The sequence below is a fragment of the Taudactylus pleione genome, unplaced genomic scaffold, assembly GCF_031769625.1.
Source record: "Taudactylus pleione unplaced genomic scaffold, aTauple2 ptg000845l, whole genome shotgun sequence".
Classification (NCBI taxonomy): domain Eukaryota; kingdom Metazoa; phylum Chordata; class Amphibia; order Anura; family Myobatrachidae; genus Taudactylus; species Taudactylus pleione.
The window spans coordinates 3,369,720-3,391,743 of NW_028285247.1; the positions used below are offsets into that span (position 1 = coordinate 3,369,720).

At 44.9% G+C, this 22,024-nt stretch overlaps 1 protein-coding gene across 1 annotated transcript in view; it reads right to left on the minus strand.

The window, feature by feature from the left end:
* The window catches only part of LOC148474408 (taste receptor type 1 member 2-like), a 31,049-nt gene extending 17,837 nt beyond the window's left edge, over window positions 1-13,212 (minus strand). The window contains exons 1-3 of the mRNA XM_088458639.1: window positions 13,034-13,212; window positions 8,503-8,800; window positions 3,551-4,303 (exon numbers count right to left, since the gene is read on the minus strand). Coding sequence (XP_088314765.1) covers window positions 3,551-4,303; window positions 8,503-8,800; window positions 13,034-13,083 — 1,101 coding nt within the window. The 5' untranslated portion in view covers window positions 13,084-13,212. The remainder of the gene's footprint in view (window positions 1-3,550; window positions 4,304-8,502; window positions 8,801-13,033) is intronic.
* Window positions 13,213-22,024: the final 8,812 nt, after the last annotated feature.

The following is a 22,024-nucleotide window of genomic DNA, read 5'->3' on the forward strand; positions in this document are numbered from 1 at the left end:
AAAGTCAGGGGTTTTCCTTGGAGGATTTTCGGAAAGATAAGTCCCAAGAGACAAAGTACAGCTATAAAAATAGTCTGTGTTATAGTGATCTCTTCCACTCAGCATTTTCTCAAGCAGAGATAAAAAAGATAAAATTGGAAGCCATTTACAAAGTGCACCCACATACCCATAATTCAACACAAGACACCTTGGCTTTGATCTACTGCACATCAATGGTCCATTTGTGCCTTATCTTCAAGGTACTTCACATGTTGGGGCAGCACAGATGGTGTAATGGTTAGCATTTCTGCATAACAGCATTGAGGTTGTGGGTTAGATTCCCACCACAGCCCTAAACTGTGGGGAGTTTGTATATTCTCCCTGTGCTTGCATGGGTTTCCTCCCACACTCCAAAAATATACTGGTAGGTTAAAAAGCACCCAACAAAAATTAACACTAGTGTGTATGTGTGTGCGTGTGTGTGTACATGTGGTAAGGAATATAGATTGTAAGCTCCACTGGGGCAGGGACAGATGTGAATGGCCAACTATTCTCTGTAAAGCGCTGCGGAATATGTGTGCGCTATATAAATAACTGGTAATAATAATAATAATGCTGTGGTCACCTCTACAATTGCATTTTTACAGGCACACAATGTGGAAGCAAGGTGAAATATTACAGGTAGCAATTTGGTGTGTGCAGAGGTTTTTATGACATAGTTCAAGAAATTCATTTTCCTCCAAAGTACTGGATGGGGCCATTAATAATATAAGATGGGACCAGATATGTGTCAACACAGATTCACTACAAAAATTTGAGTTCTTTTGCAGAGTGGAAATGGCCATAATAATGCTGACTCTCCACGTGATTATCTCATTATAAAGATCTCAAGCCTCAAACTTAAATCTTATTTCTGCACCATTGTGGAGTACGAGACCCATCATTGCCCAACTCCTCTCATATACCAGTTCAAATGGCTGCCCTGATGCGAAGCTGTCATGTTTTGCTTTCTACATGATCACAGCTATATCTTTTTGGTGTAATTGATAGGCAGAAATGTTTCAGAGGTTTCCACCCTATACAAACACTGAGTTTATGCTTGCATAAATTCTATTTGCAGAGAAACATGATTGCAATGTAAGCTTTCCTTTATCTTTTACACACTCACATACAAAGCTTCGTATTGTAGCATTGCATGATTGCATTGTACTGTATAAGTAGCACCTACTTAATTAACATTAATTTAGAAATATCTATGGTGAACAGTAACATAATATATCTCATCCACTACACATAATCATGGACTGGATAGTCAGAATTGGGCTGGAGAGACACTGCTGAGCTGGAGAGACAGAAGGGGGCATAGAGACAGAAGGGTCTGAAGATGCACTGCAGAACTGGAGCTGGAGAGACAGAAGGGAGATGGAGAGACAGAAGGGTCTGAAGATACACTGCAGAACTGGGGCTGGAGAAACAGAATGGGGCTGGAGAGACAGAAGAGCCCTGGAAAGTCTAAGGGAAGCTGAAGAGAAACAAGGGGCTGGAGAGTCAGAAGGGGACTGCAGAAACACAAGAGGACTGGAGCTGGACAGACAGGTGCTGAAAGGGCTCAGTAGGGCTGGAGATACTCAGGGGCTGGAGCTGCAGACACACTGGGGAATAAGGCTTAAGAAACAGATGGGGGCTTGAGGTTGAAGAGAACTGGAGGGAAGTTGCTGGAGATTATCCACAACTTGCAGGATTAAAAGGAAAATGGTCAGGGACAGTAATCTTCAATAAAGCACCAATTCTAAAGAAACGTTATTGTAATTAGCAAATACAGTTTAATAATCTAAAATAGTTTGATAAGTGAAATTCCCATTTTGCTGTACACTAAAACTTCTGTTATTATATATCATCTGGTTGAACTTCTGATATATGATGATAACATTGGTTATATTCCTACGCAAAAGCATCTTCAGGACCATGTGAACTCTTACACGATTAGTGAATACTGACTGAAGTCACAATCTGCACAGGGAGGAATAATTTCTTCAGAGGTTCGTCATTGCAAAGAAACTACATATAGGTAAGGAAGACTCTCAAGTGACTGGCCTGTACCTGCCGGTGACTCGGGGATGGGGGTATCACCACAAACATGGGTGTACCAGGCCTCCTGATTCCTGCTGCCGGCCCTGCCTACATCAGAGCAGCTGCTGATCCTTTTTTATATAGTAGTAGCACCAGCAGGGAGATGGGTAGAGGCCACATATTGTGTGGCTTGGATCGGGTCTCCTACTAAGGCTTGTAACTTTTGGGATTCCGGCAGTTGGTGTTCCGCCAGCTGATTACAGTCACGAGGCAATCAGAGCTCGTGGGTTGGCAGCCGATCAGCAGTGTCGGCTCCTTATTGGCTGCAGGTCTGCAAGCTCCGTTTGGCTTGCGACCGGCTCCAGATTCAAATTGCAATGGCGCTGTCTGTCCATCTCTGCCGCTGCCTGCCGGTGCACCAGTTGCAATTACCTGGCAGTCTGGCCCCAAATCCACACCTGCTGGCTGCTCATGGCACACAGGGAGAGGCAAGAGGCTGCCGGGGGGCATAATGTGTAAGGGGCACTACTATTGTGTGGAATAATGTATTATATGGGGCACTACTACTATGTAGCATAATCTGTAAATGGCATTACTATGTTGTATAATGTGTAAGGGACAGCGTCGTTCACAGACATATCACGTTGGCTGTGCAGCACAGCCGATGGATGATATATCAGCCGTCCACCCGTACACTTGCTGCAGAGGCTGCCGGTGACTGACATGACAACTGGGTGGGCACATGTAAATGCCTGCCCAGTTGTGACGTCAGGCATGACACATCGGGCTGACGATTGGAAAGTGTGTATGCATTTACCAATTGTCAGATAGGGCGGCCGTCGATCCGACATCCTAGTGTGTACCCAGCTTTAGGGGCCTATTCATTATCACTTAATTTTGACAAAAGCAGGTGAAAAAGCACATTTTCACCTGCAATTGTTAAAATTAAGTATTCGGGCCATTCATTAAGAAGGTGAAGCAGGAGATATCACAGATGTCTCCTACTTACCTTCTGTTTTCGGAATGGCCCGCTGTCCCCATACACTAGGGGACAGAATTTATCAAGCTCCGAAAATATTATATTTTCGGAGCTTGACTGAGGGGGCATTCGCCATCTTCAGATGGCGAATACCCCCGCTTGTTCTTCGCCGCCCACTCTATGGGAAGAGGGTCCGGCTTGCGAGAAGGGAATTAGGGTGTTCGGACCCCAATAATTAACATAATGAATAGACCCCTAATGCTGCAGTTGGGCAGCATTACCAGGCCTCCCTCACCTCTGGGTCATAGCCTTGATAGCAATTAATAAACTCACGCTACATCTATTATTGAGCTTTATATTGGGCTTCAGCTAATATGTAATTTGGGACTTTTTATGGTCAAACTTAGTAATGCTAGCTATTTATTCTTTATTCATTTTCATGGGGATTTTTATAGCAACCAATGACAGGTTCGTAATGCAACGATTCACAAACTAACTACAATTTCAGAAAGTAACACCTACTTGCCATGGATAGATGTCTGTTTTGTTGCAATGTGACATTTCATCACAACCAAGTACATTATGCAGAGCATGTGCAACAGCGTAAACCGCAGCGTAGGCGCTGATTCTGACTCTTTTTTCCGAAGAGCCAAGAAAGTTGCTCAGAGATGAATGAAGACAGTCATCGCAGTTCTGGTTGCAGTTATTTTCCAGCCCTGACTTCCCAGAGTTGCTTCTATTTTGATAATACACATTCATTAGATATTCATCAAAGCTTGGGATCTTCACATATTGCAGAGCAAGGCCAAATACTACCCCTAACTGCTCCATATTTGGCAAATCATAAATGTCCTTAGACAACGACCACGTTTCAGTGGCAAGCCAGATTTTTGATGGCATATTCAGATCTATTGCCTCTTCAAAAAAGTCAATAAGGGTAGTGTCAGTAGAAACTACCAGGATGACTTTAACTTTAGTAAGGGCGATATTTTTAATAATGTGATGTATGGTGTCTTTCCAGTCTGTGTACGTATCTAATACTTTATTTGGCAAGTAACTCTTATATGCAACACAGATATTCATATCTGATATGAAGTTTAGGAACTGCTGCACCCCTTGGATCCCATATTCATCAGAGCTTCCCAGGACAGCAATCCAAGTCCAATTGAAATAGCTGAGAATGTCTACAATTGCTTGCTGCTGCACAGTGCTGCTGGGGACAGTCTGGAAAAAGGACGGCAGACTCTTCCTTATATTTGTAGCAAAAATGTTGATCTAAAAGTTGAAAAAAGCACAAACAAAATGTTATATTTAAATACTTATACTGTGTCCAGTATAGCAGCAGCCAATGGTCAACCAACTCTTCCTATGCAGAGAAACTGCAACAGTGACATCTGGAGGCTAGAAGAATAGCTTACACTCCTTTAAAAATCAGTGATAAGTTGTAAAACTGTGAATGTTAGTCAAAAAAATTCTATGATTTTATTTTATATATATATATATATATATATCAATAAACTGTATATACAGTATATATAGACCAGTCTTGGTTGTGCGGTTGCACTCTGATGATCGCACAACTTGGTGTACGTTCAACCATCTAAGGAAGGCATGTGTATATCAGAACGCGACCGCACACTGAGCAGTGGTATATCTATCTTATAAAATATCCACTACTATGACAAAATAGTTCTACGTGGAGATGATATATGGTGAAACAGATACAGAATAGGAGGAAAAAATAGTTCAGAATAGGCTATTTAATTTGCATTATTTTTAATGAATAAACATTTAACTGGATAACCATGTAAGTGAATAAAACAGTTAAACATTCAGAATAGGCTGTTTAAACATGTGAACGTTAATGACTACTGTCACTTTAAGAGTGGTTCATTGTGGAAAGAACAGTGAATTGTACTGGCAGTAAATGCTTCTTCAGAGTCCAGACTGGCAGGTCTACGCACTGTTTGCTGTGCTGGACTCTGAAGTGGATGCTCAGGTAAATCCTGTTCAAGTTCTTGAATAGATCACCATTGTACAAGTAAATTTTTGGTGAGGACTGAGGGCCTGATTCAGACCCACTTGCTAGATGCGTTTGCACGCAGCCAAAGTATGCAAATCCCACGATCTCACAGCAAGGCATTAGCACGTCCACTATGTCTTGGCGTGCTAATGACTTGTATGTAGACATCCACCAGCCTGTCTTAAGATCCCCACTTATACACATTGGGCATCATTCAGAGGTGGTCGTAGGATGCAAGCGGTCGTTCTGATACAGGGCGGCCACTTGCATCCTGAACGGCCGCCTCCATGACGGTCGTTAGGCTGTGGGTTAACACCCACAGCTCTAACGACCGACAAGGGTGATGGTCGCGATGGTCAAGACCTTAAGCCCCAGGGAGCTTCCTGCTCTGATCGAGCAGGAAGCTCCCCACTGACATCACTGATGATGTAAGTGGGGCCGCCCCCAAATGGCAAGCGTTCCTACTGGAATGCCTCCGTTTGGCCAGGCACGCTCCCGGCCCGCCCAGAAAATGGGGCGAGCTGTCACTCAACATCGACAGCTCGCCCCGTCTACGACGAGACTCCTAATGACGGATCACCCGTTGTTAGCCGGGTCTCGCGCATGCGCACGACGGAGCCGGCTCCGTCGTGCGCATGCGCTGTGGGGCAACATCGAGTCGGTCGTGAGCGCTCAGCGCTCACGACCGACTCTGAATGAACTCCATTATCTCCAGGATGTGTATGCAACCATTGGTAACATTGAGTACCATCGGATGCATACGCAGCACTTGTGGCTGACTATACCCTACCGCAAGCCTTGCGAGTGCTTCAGTGTGAATTTAAACCATGTGTCGTGTACTATGATGCTGCGTCTTAATTATGCACGCCTCTGAAATGGCGTTAACACACTCAGGCACGCCTGGGTTCGCACCACCACTCCCCCATTTCCATTGACCATCTCCTGTCACCACCCACAAACGTCTCGTCCTGTCACTCATTCTAGCGAGTGGCTATATGCGCAGCGAGCAAACGCTTCTCAATCACATGGACTAGTTTGCGCACACGCACTGTGATGCATACGCATGCGCACATTGCAAACAGGCTGCATGCGAGCGGGTCTGAATCAGGCCCTGATTTCAAGTCCTTTTTTGAAATGTTTCAGAAATGTGTATTACTGTCAGAGTGAGGCAGTGAAATGTATTTAAGTCAGAGGGCTCTATTTATTAACATTATTTTACTAAAATAAAGTGAAAAAGGGTGTTTTCACACCCTTTTCACATTATTTTAGTATCACCTATAATTACTACAGGGCAATTGGAGTAGAATTTGTAAAATTCTACTCCAAGCCCTAATTATCACTTATTTTTAGTAATCAGATCGCATTTCCCATAATTATAATGGGAAATGTGATCCAACCAAAGTTACTAAAAATAAATTGTGAAAAAATACCGGCGAAAGCCCTGTGATAATAACGCCACCTTGAGGTGGCGTTATCCAAGGTCTCCCCGGTTACTGGACTCCCGCTCTGCTCTAACGGACAGAGCAGAGCCCGGAGCCGGCCCCAGTGATCAGCTGTGTGGTCTAAACAGACCACACGCTGATTCACTGTAAAAAAATAAATAAAAACAAATAGTAAAAAAAATAAAAACTTACCTGAGTCCATGGACCGGTGATCGGGGCTCCTGTGATGTCCTCGCTCCGGTCAGCTGGTCTCCCAGCCTGCACTGGTGCCCGGTCGCCATCTGACTGGGTCCCAGTGCAGTATGGGATGTCAGCTGACTGGAGCCATGGAGCGGGGGGGAGGGGGGTCGCGGGGGGGTCTGCGATCACGAGGGGGTCTTAGTACCGGGGTGCGGGGCTTATTGACGGTCGGTCGACGCATGCGTTGGCATTTGTCACTGTATTTTTTGCGAAAATATCGTGATAAGTGTGCGGAGGGGATTCGCAGGGACAGAGCTTTATCGCAAGCTCTGTCCCTGCAAGGGATTTGTAGTATATCCCTGTGATATTGCCTGAATTCGCAATGCGAATTCAGTCGGTAATATCACACTACTATCTGCATTACAAATGCGGATTGTAGTAAATAGAGCCCAGAGTGAGGCAGTGATGAGTATTCCTGTCAGAGTGAGGCAATGATATGTATTCTTGTCAGAGTGAGACAGTGATGTGCTGCTTTTGTGTGAGCAGTGTCTCTGAGAGAGATGTGGGGTAATACAGCTGTGGCTTTGTTTTGAGGTTTTAGCCACAGTTGGAAATAGATCAGGCATGAGGTGTGCGGACATTGGTAAATAATGCACAGTCATGTGATCTAGTGTGCCCAATCATTTTGGTGGGATTTGGAAGTGCCCAACGTTGCCCTGGCAAATCCATGACCAAACGTTAAATGTTTATTCATTTAAAATAATGCAAATTGAACAGCCTATTCTGAACTGTTTTTTCCTCCTATTCTGTATCTGTGTCACCAGTGGCGGCACCAGAGGCAGGGCTGCAGCACAGTTCAAAATTCAAACGGGAGACCCACCACCTACCCTTCCAAATGCTGCCAAACATCACTGGCCAGGACTCACTGGCAGTTGGTGTGGTTCCCCTACTTGAATTTTGGACTGTACTGCAATCCCACCTCTGGAGCCGCCGCTGTGTGTCACCCTACATTGTCTCCACGTAGAACTACTTTGTCATAATAGTGGCTATTTTATAAGATAGATATAGCACTGTTGAGTGTGTGGTCGTGTTATGATATACACATGCCTTGGGTGGTTGAACGCACAGCAAGGCGTGCGTATATCAGAGCACGACCGCACCACCAAGAGTGGTATATTATATATATATATATTTAGGGCCTGATTCTGAGATGGTTGGCAAATGCTGTCACATTGCAGCTGCTCTTGCAATAGTGGTTGCTGGAATATGGAAATCCTAATATCAGCCTTCCATTTGTGTGGGACGGTGCGATGGAGCGTATGAGCGATGAGATGCCCACTTTCAGGCTGTGTAGTCTGCGCATTTGAGATTAAGATTGTAAACACTCTAACATCATTGCGGTAGCCTAAGGTCTACTCTGACTACTCTTCTCTAATCCAACTAAACATGGCCTCTGAAGCTGTGGATTTGTCCTTGGGAACGCAGCAACATTCCCAGATATGTCTGTAACACTCCCTTAGCACGCCCATGAAACGGACCCTTTTTGTGATCACTTTAGGTCACCTCCCATTCTCCACACTGATTCGTCCAGGGATCACAAACCCCTTCCCAAGTGTTACCAATTCCATATGCAATTGCAAACGGCATCGCTCACATTGGTTTGCACATGAGCAATAAGGGATTTCTGGACTTTTGCGCAGTAACAAAGCATCGCTCAGCTGTAAAAGCATCGGCACTGTGCCCATCTCTGAATCAGGTCCTTAATCAAAATCTCTTTTTTTGTTTTTAGTGTTGGGTTTATTTTATTACCATCAGTGGAATAGATGTACCTGAGGAAGAAGCAGCAGATGGAAGAAGTCAGCGGTTGTCTCCACAGCATCACTGCTATCTGGTCCAATCACAGAGATCACGTTGGGGATGTAATTTGTATAACTATTTCCGGTGTCAATGACAGATTTCTGTGACATGAAAGTTAGAGCTGGCTGGATGGTGTTATATATGTAACAGGTGTCAAATACACTGTATCCCAAGGTGATGTTTGGCAGAAGTTTGCTGCTATTGTTGATCTCATCCACTGCAAATCTCATCACTTGAAAGCCACGATATCCTGCAAGACTGACTTTAAATCTATTGAAAGGATGAAAAGTGACATCTTGTATTAGAAACACTCCCAGATAAATTTTGGGAATGATTTTGAGCTGCATCTAATATGTCGGCTATAATTCTGGTCGCTGGTATCCATCTCTATGACCGCATTGCCCCCAGCCTTTCGCTTCTGAGAGTAACTCAGAATGTAAATTTATTCTGTGTGTAAATAGTACCTCATTGCCACCCATTAACAGCTATTCAACCACAAGTGAGAAGTGACCCAGATGCATACGATTCAGATTGACTTCGGAGTACTTTCGGATGCATATGCAGACCTCAACGCATGACCAGTTTGCTACAAACTCCTGGAGCTGTTCGCATTCGCAATTGCATGCAAATCAGGATTAGGCCGTTTGTCTCCATTCACAGGAATGACTGTGTATTTCTGGATGCAGTACAAACCCATAGAAGAGGATACCTGTTGTAGGCCCTACTGATCGGGGCAACATTTTAGTGTTGACCCTGCCTGGCAACCTACTGTATGCCTTGTGAATGAATGATAGTGAATTCTACATGTTCATCCCCCGTATTTAACATCCAATACTATCATTAGGGAGAAATAGCTTTTGCTAGAGACAAATAAAAAAAAAAAAATGGAAAAAAGCTGAAATAGGTATATGCCTAACCTGCCTATAACATCATGAATGCTTAAATTTTTTAGGAATTATTTAAATTCCAATATACTGTGATCTGAATTCCAGGTTTTTAACCTGTGTTATGTTTACCTAGAGGAGAGTTTCAAATAGATTCGCGGAGTATGTCTATCTGCTAAATAAAACTGAAATGAAAAATGCTGCAGCATGCACAAAGCAAAATAATACCTGGTGTTTTTTAAAACATTTAAATACTTCAAGAGGGACTTGGCATAGATATTATCCGGTTCTGGGATACTTCAAATAAATATCCACTATTCACAGCATTTTGCAGTAGGAGGAGGGCTACAATGACATAATCCACTGCACCACAATGGAGGGCCACCATGACAATCCACTGCACCACAATGGAGAGCCACCATGACATAATCCACTGCACCACAATGGAGGGCTACCATGACATAATCCACTGCATCACAATGGAGGGCCACAACGACATAATCCACTGCACCACAATGGAGGGCCACCATGACATAATTCACTGCACCACAATTGAGAACCACCATGATATAATCCACTGCACCACAATGGAGAGCCACCATGACATAATCCACTGCACCACAATGGAGGGCCACCATGACATAATCCACTGTGCCACAATGGAGGGCTACAGTGACATAATCCACTGCACCACAATGGAGGGCCACCATGACATAATCCACTGCACCACAATGGAGAGCCACCATGACATAATCCACTGCACCACAATGGAGGGCCACCATGACATAATCCACTGCACCACAATGGAGGGACACAATGACATAATCCACTGCGCCATAATGGAGGGCCACCATGACATAATCCACTGCACCACAATGGAGGGCCACATAACATAATCCACTGCACCACAATGGAGGGCCACCATGACATAATCCACTGTGCCACAATGGAGGGCCACAATAACATAATCCACTGCACCACAATGGAGGGCCACCATGGCATAATCCACTGCACCACAATGGGGGGCCACCATGGCATAATCCACTGCACCACAATGGAGGGCCACCATGACATAATCCACTGCACCACAATGGAGGGCGACATAACATAATCCACTGAGCCACAATGGAGGGCTACAATAACATAATCCACTGCACCACAATGGAGGGCTACAATGACAAAATCCACTGCACCACAATGGAGGGCCACATAACATAATCCACTGCACCACAATGGAGGGCCACCATGACATAATCCACTGAGCCACAATGGAGGGCTACAATGACAAAATCCACTGCACCACAATGGAGGGCCACATAACATAATCCACTGCACCACAATGGAGGGCCACCATGACATAATCCACTGAACCACAATGGAGGGCTACAATGACAAAATCCACTGCACCACAATGGAGGGCCACATAACATAATTCACTGTGCCACAATGGAGGGCTACAATAAAATAATCTACTGCACCACAATGGAGGGCTACAATAAAATAATCCACAGTGCCACAATGGAGGGCCACAATGACATAATCCACTGCACCAATATGGAGAGCCACCATGACATAATCCACTGCACCACAATGGAGGGCCACCATGACATAATCCACTGTGCCACAATGGAGGGCCACAATAACATAATCCACTGCACCACAATGGAGGGCCACCATGGCATAATCCACTGCACTACAATGGGGGGCCACCATGGCATAATCCACTGCACCACAATGGAGGGCCACCATGACATAATCCACTGCACCACAATGGAGGGCGACATAACATAATCCACTGAGCCACAATGGAGGGCTACAATAAAATAATCCACTGCACCACAATGGAGGGCCACCATGACATAATCCACTGCACCACAATGGAGGGACACAATGACATAATCCACTGCGCCATAATGGAGGGCCACCATGACATAATCCACTGCACCACAATGGAGGGCCACATAACATAATCCACTGCACCACAATGGAGGGCCACCATGACATAATCCACTGTGCCACAATGGAGGGCCACAATAACATAATCCACTGCACCACAATGGAGGGCCACCATGGCATAATCCACTGCACCACAATGGGGGCCACCATGGCATAATCCACTGCACCACAATGGAGGGCCACCATGACATAATCCACTGCACCACAATGGAGGGCGACATAACATAATCCACTGAGCCACAATGGAGGGCTACAATAAAATAATCTACTGCACCACAATGGAGGGCCACATAACATAATCCACTGAGCCACAATGGAGGGCTACAATAACATAATCCACTGCACCACAATGGAGGGCTACAATGACAAAATCCACTGCACCACAATGGAGGGCCACATAACATAATCCACTGCACCACAATGGAGGGCCACCATGACATAATCCACTGAGCCACAATGGAGGGCTACAATGACAAAATCCACTGCACCACAATGGAGGGCCACATAACATAATCCACTGCACCACAATGGAGGGCCACCATGACATAATCCACTGAACCACAATGGAGGGCTACAATGACAAAATCCACTGCACCACAATGGAGGGCCACATAACATAATTCACTGTGCCACAATGGAGGGCTACAATAAAATAATCTACTGCACCACAATGGAGGGCTACAATAAAATAATTCACAGTGCCACAATGGAGGGCCACAATGACATAATCCACTGCACCAATATGGAGAGCCACCATGACATAATCCACTGCACCACAATGGAGGGCCACCATGACATAATCCACTGTGCCACAATGGAGGGCCACAATAACATAATCCACTGCACCACAATGGAGGGCCACCATGGCATAATCCACTGCACTACAATGGGCGGCCACCATGGCATAATCCACTGCACCACAATGGAGGGCCACCATGACATAATCCACTGCACCACAATGGAGGGGGACATAACATAATCCACTGAGCCACAATGGAGGGCTACAATAAAATAATCTACTGCACCACAATGGAGGGCCACATAACATAATCCACTGAGCCACAATGGAGGGCTACAATAACATAATCCACTGCACCACAATGGAGGGCCACCATGACATAATCCACTGAGCCACAATGGAGGGCTACAATGACAAAATCCACTGCACCACAATGGAGGGCCACATAACATAATTCACTGTGCCACAATGGAGGGCTACAATAAAATAATCTACTGCACCACAATGGAGGGCTACAATAAAATAATCCACAGTGCCATAATGGAGGGCCACCATGACATAATCCACTGTGCCACAATGGAGGGCCACCATGACATAAACCACTGTGCCACAATTCAGGGCCACCATGACACTGAGCTACAATGGAGGGTTACAATAAAATAAACCACAGTGCCACAATGACATAATCTACTACATCACAGCGATCACACCAAATTGCGTCATCACTACCCAACCCTGCTCACTTCACTGCAGAAGTGGACAAGATGCGGTATCTCAGGAATCTTCCGGTCAGTCCAAGAGAGTCGCCAAGTACGGGGTACAATGTTAGAAAAGGTTGAGAAACCCTAATGTAATTAATACATTTTTCCTTTCTCCTCATTAATATTAATCCAGGCACACTGCCAAATAGATAAATTGCCTTACCTGGAACAGCTTTCTACAACAGGTGTATAGTAAGAATCCTTTTCTGCCATGGAGGCATGCAGGCTGAATAGTCCCCCAATGGTGTAATCTCCTTTAAAAAAAAATTCAGATTCCAATTCTTCATCTTCACAACTAGACACAACATGGGTGAAAGTTAGAACTAGTCCGAGACTAATGATATAATGGTTCATCCTCTTACTGTTTAACCTGCTCTGATCGTCTGTATTAACCTGGAACCTGTCTCATTTGCAAATACTGAGCATGAAAATGTTCCATAGTATTTCATGTGTGTAATTTGTCCCGAATAAACCTTTTCTTCTTTGCATGTTACATCTGTAATGTTTAATTTCAACTCAAGTGAATTTAAATCCAAGCAGGTTATTGGTTAGGGAAATCCTATTTTGTTTATGGAAAATACTATTTGCAAGCAGCCAAGCACCTGGAGAGAGTAAAGCTTATATACTGCAGATACTTCTTATTGTCTTGTTATTAGCATTACTGGATGGCTATTGAAAGGCACTGCAAGAATAATTAGGTCACACAGCGATATTTAAGGAGTCTGCTGTCCCCAGGACACTCCACAGATTTTTCCACAATTAAAACCATCAAATCTAAAGAGGTCTGTTTATTAAGTTGAGAAAAGTTATTTTTCCTGTGTATTTTACTCAATTTAACAATAGATTATCATTGAATTACAGCTGTCTATGGGACTGGAGGTAAATGTTCTACACATATAAATGTAATTTTGGTAGAATGGGCATATAGGGCCTGACTCAGCAGCGTACGCAATTGCAACTACGTTACGCAGATCGACTCATTGTTAATTACTGCGTATGCGTATGCACCACACTGCGCACGCTGCAATCGCACTGTATGCACATATTAATCCATTGCCGAGTGAGTGACAGGCTGTGAGCGTTTGGGGGTGGTGACGGGGGAGTGGTTGGTGAAACGCTGGAGTGTGTCCTTTTGAACACCGTTGCATGTGCGTGCATAAATTAGCCACTGTGATTGCGTATGCAGCTTGAGAGCCCTCTGCGTGCAACGAGACTTGCCGTTTCTGTGACGTGTCAGACCTGCTGTAATTGTGCCTGACGGAACAATGTGCTTTGATGGTACCAATGTACACACAGGACTGCGAGGTATTACGGATGTGAGAAAGCAGCAGTGGGTGTCTCTATGCTGGCTGAGCTGTGGCAAGCATTAGCATATTTTTGCAGCGATTACGCATCAGCGATCACAATTGCGATCCGTATTGCATCAGGCCCATAATCCAGTGGTTTAATGCTGAAATCCCGCAGTGTTGTAGAAGGCCTCCCTCCTTTTGTAATGGATAATGGGTGGCCTAGCCGTTCTATGCACTTTACTGTAACAATAGGAATCTGGTCCGCAGGCCTCATATGCATCACCATTGTTTAGTGAATATTAATAATATCAAGAATTTGAATCATTCATGAAAATGTCCAAATTTCAAAATATTGTTTGTGCCCAGCACATGAGAACCACTGAGTCAACTTAATTCTCTTCTCCTCCCATAAAATCATTAAAATTACAGCTGTAATAACACACACCTGCCGCAGGCACATGTAGCACTAAAGGGCTTATAGTGCATACACACGTAACGATCAGCCAGCAATATGATATCGTTGGCTGATCGTCATGCACCCTCCCTGGTGTGCTGGATAATTGATATCGATCATCCAGCACACCATATACTTACTGGCGACTATAGCAACCCGCAATCAACGATCGTGGCTCCCTATAGTAACTTGCTCGATATTGAGCAAGTTGACCGGCATGCACGGCTGATGGACAATATCGCTATCGTCCATACGTGGCCGCGCATCGTTGGTTGATGGTAAGTTGGTAGGGTAATTTTAAATGAGTGATTTGAATGATAACGGTAACAATCACGATTTCATTATCGTTGAAATTGTTCTTTAAAATCGCTACGTGTGTAAGCACCATTAGTAGGACCTATCGCCAACTGTCCATTTATTTTAATTGTTTCCATATTTGTAAGTAATTTTTGCAGTATTGATGAGGGCAACACGTGTGCTCTCTGGGCCTGATTCAGAGACGGACGCTCTGAAAGAGCGCTCGCTCTGAATCAGGGCGTTTTGTTTTTTATTGTGCGGTGTCCTGGCCACTCGCATAGCTGTGGGTGACCACCCACAGCTATTGCGAGTGGCCAGGATGATGGTCGCGATGGTCAAGACCATTGCGACCATCAGGGCTTGTGACGAGACCCTTGTGGTAGGGTCTCGTGGCTGCAAGCCCCAGAGAGCTTCTGGCTCTAATAGAGCCGGAAGCTCTCCCACTGACATCACTGGTGATGTCAGTGGTGCCGCCCACAAACGCCCTTCGTGAAGCCACCCCCGCCACGCCTACAAAATGTGGCGAGCTGTCGATCAACATCGACAGCCGATCCTTTTGTAGTGAGCCACGGAGCGAGATAATTTCTCTCTCGCTCCGGGGATTGCGCGGGCAGTGCGGCCGCTGCGCGTGCGCAGAGCACACCATCGACCCGCTCGCGAGCGCTCAAGCGCTTGCGAGCGGGTCTGAATCAGGCCCTCTGTTTGATATGTAATTTCCTTAATTCAAGTAGCATGTATGAAATTTAGTGATTATCAGCTTGTACGCAATCCACGTGCTGAGAGGGGATGTAGTTTAAATCCTGGCTGTCGGGATGCCAGCGCTCATAATGGGGAGGGTTAGGTTTAGGCACTAGGGGGCAAGGTTAGGTTTAGGCTGCAGGTAGGGAGGGTTAGGTTTAAGGTTATGATACTTACCGAGAGGTGTCGGAATCCTAACCCTGTTGACATGCCTGCATCACGATTCTGACTGCCGGGATCATGAGCACCGCCACCCCGTACCCAACCCGCAGAGAGTGTGCGTATGCCACAGCACTGTATATTAAAGACAGTTTTAGCATGTGCTTTAAGATGGCAGTGTACACAGGGAGTACTGTGCATGATCCTTCTGCCTTAAAGTCAATAGTAAAATTCTTGCAGTGTGATTGTATATTCTAATTTTCTATTACAGTAAGTACAGGGGGAGCTGATTTTGAGTTGGAGGCAAACCAAAAAATGCAAGTCACTATGTTGCACTGCAAGGGGTGCAAATACATCTATATGTTTTACAGGCAGGGTAAATACTGGCTGATTTTGCATGTTGCCCACTAATGCTGGACATGTTACACTGCAATTCAGATTTGAGTTTGGACACGCCACCTTTTTAAAATCTCCCCCTTCCTGCAGTGCTACATGGTTTTACCAAGGTACAAAGTTACGTGCTATTTTTATTTTCATTTTGCTTTGCTGCCATCTCAGAATCAGCCGCTGTATGTGCAGTCATCAGGTTGTAGGAAATATTGGATCAGTGTAATGTGACCAATTGTGGCCTGGGAGGAAAGAACAAAACTTAAGGCTGATGCCTTTGGACTACGTACTAAAAAGGTTATGCGGTCACAAGGTCGACCATGATCATGTTGAAATTTATAATGTCGACACCACAATGTTGACATTAGAATGTTGACATGGTTCAAACTGTCTACAGGCAACATGTCTGACAGTTAGGCGCCACCAACAGGGTTTGGGTTAGGCTGCTGGGCAAGGCTTTAGTTATGCTGCCAGGGCGGCGGGGTAAGGGGGTGGGTTTAGTCAATAGAACAGGGTTAGGGAAGTAGAGATTAGGGTTAGGGATAAGGGGGAAAATTCTCACCAGAACATTGGAGCTTTGGAGGTCCACGCTGGAAGTGACTGTCACATGGTCGTCAGGACCCAGAAGAATACGCTAGAGCAACTGCTGCCATCAGGAGAAGGTAAAGGACAATTTGTTGACAGTTCATCATGTCAACAAATCATCCGTGTAGATATGATGAATGTTGATATGGTCACTGTCGACAGTTCGACCATGCTGATGTGCTGCATGTTGACAGTTGACCATATCGACATTCTCATGTCGACCTTTTGACTGTTGACAGGATAACTGATAACAGCTCATACCACACCTATTAAGAAGTAAAGGCTGAATGTACTTGCAGCTAGTTCAGACATTTAGGATAAATGTAGTGGTATTAAGCGTTTATCCTTATGCATAAAATGAGTCCTGAGTAGAAAAGGTTCAAATCTCCTGTCCTTAATTCAGAACCCTCAGGAGCTGCTTAATAGTGATGAGTAAAATAATGCCAAATCCAGTTCCTTGACGGGACAGGCTGTTTTGTAGTGACCTAAGCACAGTGACATCATCTTCGAGTTCCAATTTCTCTTCCCGGAATATCGTTCAGCACTGAACACGTAAAATCACATTTTGCAGATTTTATAGTTTATGAATAGAACCAGTGCTCGAAGTGGGAAATTAGAGGTGGGGGTATGGAGAATGAATCTCTCTCCCCCACCCCTTGGGCCCCTACTTCCATATCACCCCATTGTACATCTCACCCCCCCACTTCTCCCTGCCTGCTCCCCACTCTCACACCCTGCCCTTCTCACTGATTCCCTCTCTTCCCTCACCCCCTACAATACTAACTGCCTGCCTCCCTCTGTCTGCCCCTCTCTCTATTCCCTCTCACATCCTCCCCTCTCTCTACTTACCTCTGACCTGCGCTGCTGGAATGGAGCTGCCAGGACTCAGGAGCACCGGGTCCTACGTTGCTGCTGCAGTTGTGCGAGCCAATGAGAAGCTTCCACTTTGCAGCTTCTCATTGGCTGGTGGCCGCGAGCCCTGTGATTGGCTGGCGGCCGCGAGCCCTGTGATTGGCTGGCGGCTGCGAGCCCTGTGATTGGCTGGCCAGTGTGTGCTGACTGTAGCCGGGACCGGATGCTTTGTCCCGGCTACATGCTAGCGTATCCGCTGCCGCCGATCGAGATGTGTCCCCTGCGGGACACATCTCTACACATTTCTGCCGCTGTTCCAGCGCTGGGATGGAGTATACTCCATCCCAGCGCTGGTGCATTCTCTTCTGCGGCTAAAATGAAGTGGGGCCGAGAAGTGGCGGAATGTCATACTGCCATATACCGCCCCACTTCGAGCACTGAATAGAACAGTGGTGACTAGAGATGTGCATCGACCCCTGAGTTTTGGTTTTGGATCTGGATCTCCCCTGGTTTTGGATCTGAATCTGGTTTTGGATTTTTTTTTCCTTGGTGTTTTGTTTTTTGGTTTTGGATCTGTATTTTTTCCAAAAAATTATATAAACAGCTAAAACCACACAATTTGGGCCTATTTTTGTTTCTCTAGTATTGTTAACCTTAATAACAATCATTTTCAGGCATTTCCATGCATTTGCAACCACCTCACAGCTCACAATATTGATTTCACTATTTTTCACCAATATAGGCCAAAGGCTGCAGCGAGCTGGCTGGCTAAAGTAAGCAACAGAGCAGCGGCACAAATGCATGGCAGTTTAAGAAAATATAGCACATCCATGAAACATTACCACACAGCAGTGGCAGACAGGATGGCAGTTTAATAAAATATAATAATGTCAGTCGGCAATGCACCAAATTGTGCCAAATGTAAAGAAAAGAGGTGCAAGATGGAATTATCCCTCCCACCCACTCTTATGTGGGATATTAAAAAGGACATGCACAGTTTAACAAACCAAGCACTTTAGCCACTAGGACTGACACTTTTGTGGCTGAACTCCTTGATTTGTTTGAGCCCCACAAAACATTTTTTGGAAGGACTACCTTCAAATATTAAGGAGGAGGTTGATGATGAGTGTGTTGGTGGTGGAGATTGCATGTGCTGGTCCAAACTGCTGATAGCTGATACTGGACTGCTTGTTATTAATTTACAAATTATTATCATTTTGTTAAACAAATTGCATCAACTCGCTGCAAATGACGTAATGGGGAGGAGGTGCCTAGATGGTTAACGTCCCTTCCTCTGCTAACTTTGGCTTTACAAATGGAACAGATGCCTTCACAACTGTTGTCAGAATTTAAATTAAAATAATTCCCAACCCAAGATGTGGCTTTTCCGCCATTCTTTTTATCATGTGCAAGAACTGCTGCCACTGGTGGCTGATTTACACAAACAACATCATCATCATCAACATCCACATTAGCGTCAGATAGGACACAAATTTCCTCCTCATCCTCCTTTTGCACTTCCTTCACACTATCATCCTCATTTTCTATTTTTTCACCATCTAGTACTAGTACACCCGTCATGCGTCAGTGATCCGCTGTGAAACAGGGTGCCAGCTGTTATACTTACTTCATCTATCAAAGGACTGTTTAATAGTCAATTGTTTTTTTAACTTACTACTAGTAGTAGACTTCTTGGTCTCTTTCTGGGATGAAGATCCACCCCCAGCAGCAGCAACAGACGTAGCACTCAAGGATCCTTCTGAGGAATCACGGATAGGAGAGGAGTCTGTCATTCTTTTAAAATTGGATGCAGGACTACTGTACTTCTGATCACGATTGAGGATGTTGATGATGATGCAGGTGTCGGTGATGGAGATTGCAGGCGCTTGGATCCAGATAGAAGAGGGCAGCTAGGTGACACTGGACTGATTGTTGGTTTTTTTTGTCCCCACAGTTTCTGAATTTGAAATACCCTTTTCAATTTGATGAATGTGCTGCAAGTGACGTAACAGGGAGGAGGTTCCTAGCTGGTTACGGTCCTTACTTTTACTCACTGTTACTTGGCAATGGTTACATATGGCTTGGAAAAGGTTGTCCGGATTTGGGTGGAAATTATTCCACACATGAGATGTGGATTTTTTGGTCCTTTGTCCAGGCAAGGTAACAATGGGATTTTATCCCACCATGGGCAACAACAACTGTTGCCTGATTTACAGTTTTTACACAAACATCCTCACCATCAACATTCTCATCATCATCAACATCCTCTTCATCCTTGTTGTTATCCTCCTCATCCTCCTTGTGCAATTCCTCGATTTCTACGTCATCAGCTACACAAATGCTGGAAGGATGATCCTCTTCAAGTACAGTATTACTAGAAAGGTCAGGCTCACACATGGCAACAGCAGACACACTTGTACTCTCCTCGGGGATTTGTGATTTTTCAGAGCACACAGTTGGTTCCGGTGTATTACTCATCTTAACAATTTTATTTTATTTTGTACCTCTCCTACAAGCAGAGGGGCTTAAATTATCATCACTAGAACCACCAGTCATAAATAATTATCCTTATCTTGCCACTTCGTGTAGTGAATGGCAAATTGCCAATTTTTTGTTTCTCTAAAGTTGACTTATTTTTTTGCTTTAACAGGGTAAAAGTTGATTTTTTTTTTAGCCTGGCTTTTTGGCTTGACTTAAGCCCTGGTACATCGGCCTTCATAGATGATGTTGGCGGCCTTGCATCGTCATCATGACTGCTGCCAGCAGCTACAAGACTGGATCTTGCTCTCCGGTCATGTGACTGTCCTTCACCTCCATACTCACTACGCAGCCCTTGACAGACAGCAGCACAGCACCCCTGCGCAGCTACACCGATGAGAGTGACAGCCAGATGTGGCTAACATTCACACAAAAAAAATTGGCTTCTTATTATTTTTTGGGGGCAGCAGTCCTTGACACACAGCAGCACAGCACCCCTGTGTACCTACGCTGATGACAGTGACAGGTGTGGCTAACACACACACAAAAAAAAAATCTTTTTTTTTATTTTGGGGGGGACAGCAGCCCCAGCACAGCACCCCTGTGTACCTACGCCGATGACAGTGACAGGTGTGGCTAACACGCACACAAAAAAATTGTTGTTTTTTTATTTTTTGGGGGGCAGCAGCCCTTGACAGACAGCAGCACAGCACCCCTGTGCACCTACGCCGATAACAGCGACAGGTGTGGCTAACGCACACAAAATTTTTATTTTTTTTCCATACTGGGGTGGGTGAAGATGAGCACCACTGAAGGACAGAGCACCCCCTGGACAACAGTAGCAGGCCAGCCCCTCTATTGACAACAGTAGCTAGCCAGCCCCTATGGTCAGCGTCAACAACAGATACCAGCTGCCTCCCTGTGCACGCTCCACAGCCAGAATAAAAAATGGCGACGATCGCAGGACCTTTTATAGAATCCAAAACCTGTGAGAATCCGACAGCGGGATGATGACGTTTTGCCTCATTTTCAGATCCGAGCCAGGCGGGAAAACCCGAGCCGGCTCGGATCTGACTCGGATCCCCGATGTTCGGGTGGGTTCGGATCTCTATTCTGTAGTAGCAGATATACAGTATTTAAAAAGAGTTTATCACCTCATTTACTCATAGCCTCTTAACCTTCTAAGAGCCTCCATTATGAAAATAACAAAGACCACATCAAGCAAAATCAATTTTAAAAATATTTATTATGAATTTTTAGCACAAGGAAAACAACACTTTATTTTTACTCTGCATTGTAAAATCAATTAGTGCCCAAGATTAGCTGGAGGCTCTTACAAGCTTGTCCTATAAGAGGACCAAGGTGGTGGAAGCCTCATGACTCACAAAGAATCATCCTTCAAGCACTCAGGAGAGGAAAAACCCCCTGTGGAGGAAACCTCTGGGGACCCATGGCTTGAAGGACTGCCCGTCCCTCTGGGCACTAGGAGGCTATGCAGAGTTATATTTCCAAACTTATTTAAAATATGAACATTTGACACTAAAATGCAGTAAACATTTCTCCACATTAATAAATAACATTGGCTGACGTCATTAATGTAGCTCCTGTCCACATCTCCTAAGATTACCCAATTTATGTTAATGACAGAAATGATAATGCTATGTCAGTGTCCTGGGCAGCTAAGAGTGGTAGCAACAGCAAAGAGCTACCATTATGACATCCCAGAATGACCTCACTCGTGTTCTACATTCCTTAAAGGAGAAGTGCCCAAAATAATCTCTACTGATGTGTGATATGTTTATATTCGCCATCAACTCTGCTTCCCATGATATACCTGCCATTTATTGCACATCTGTCCCTTTGCCATCTCCTTATTCGCCAAAGTTCTCTTTTACTGCTTCCACTCATTCAATCA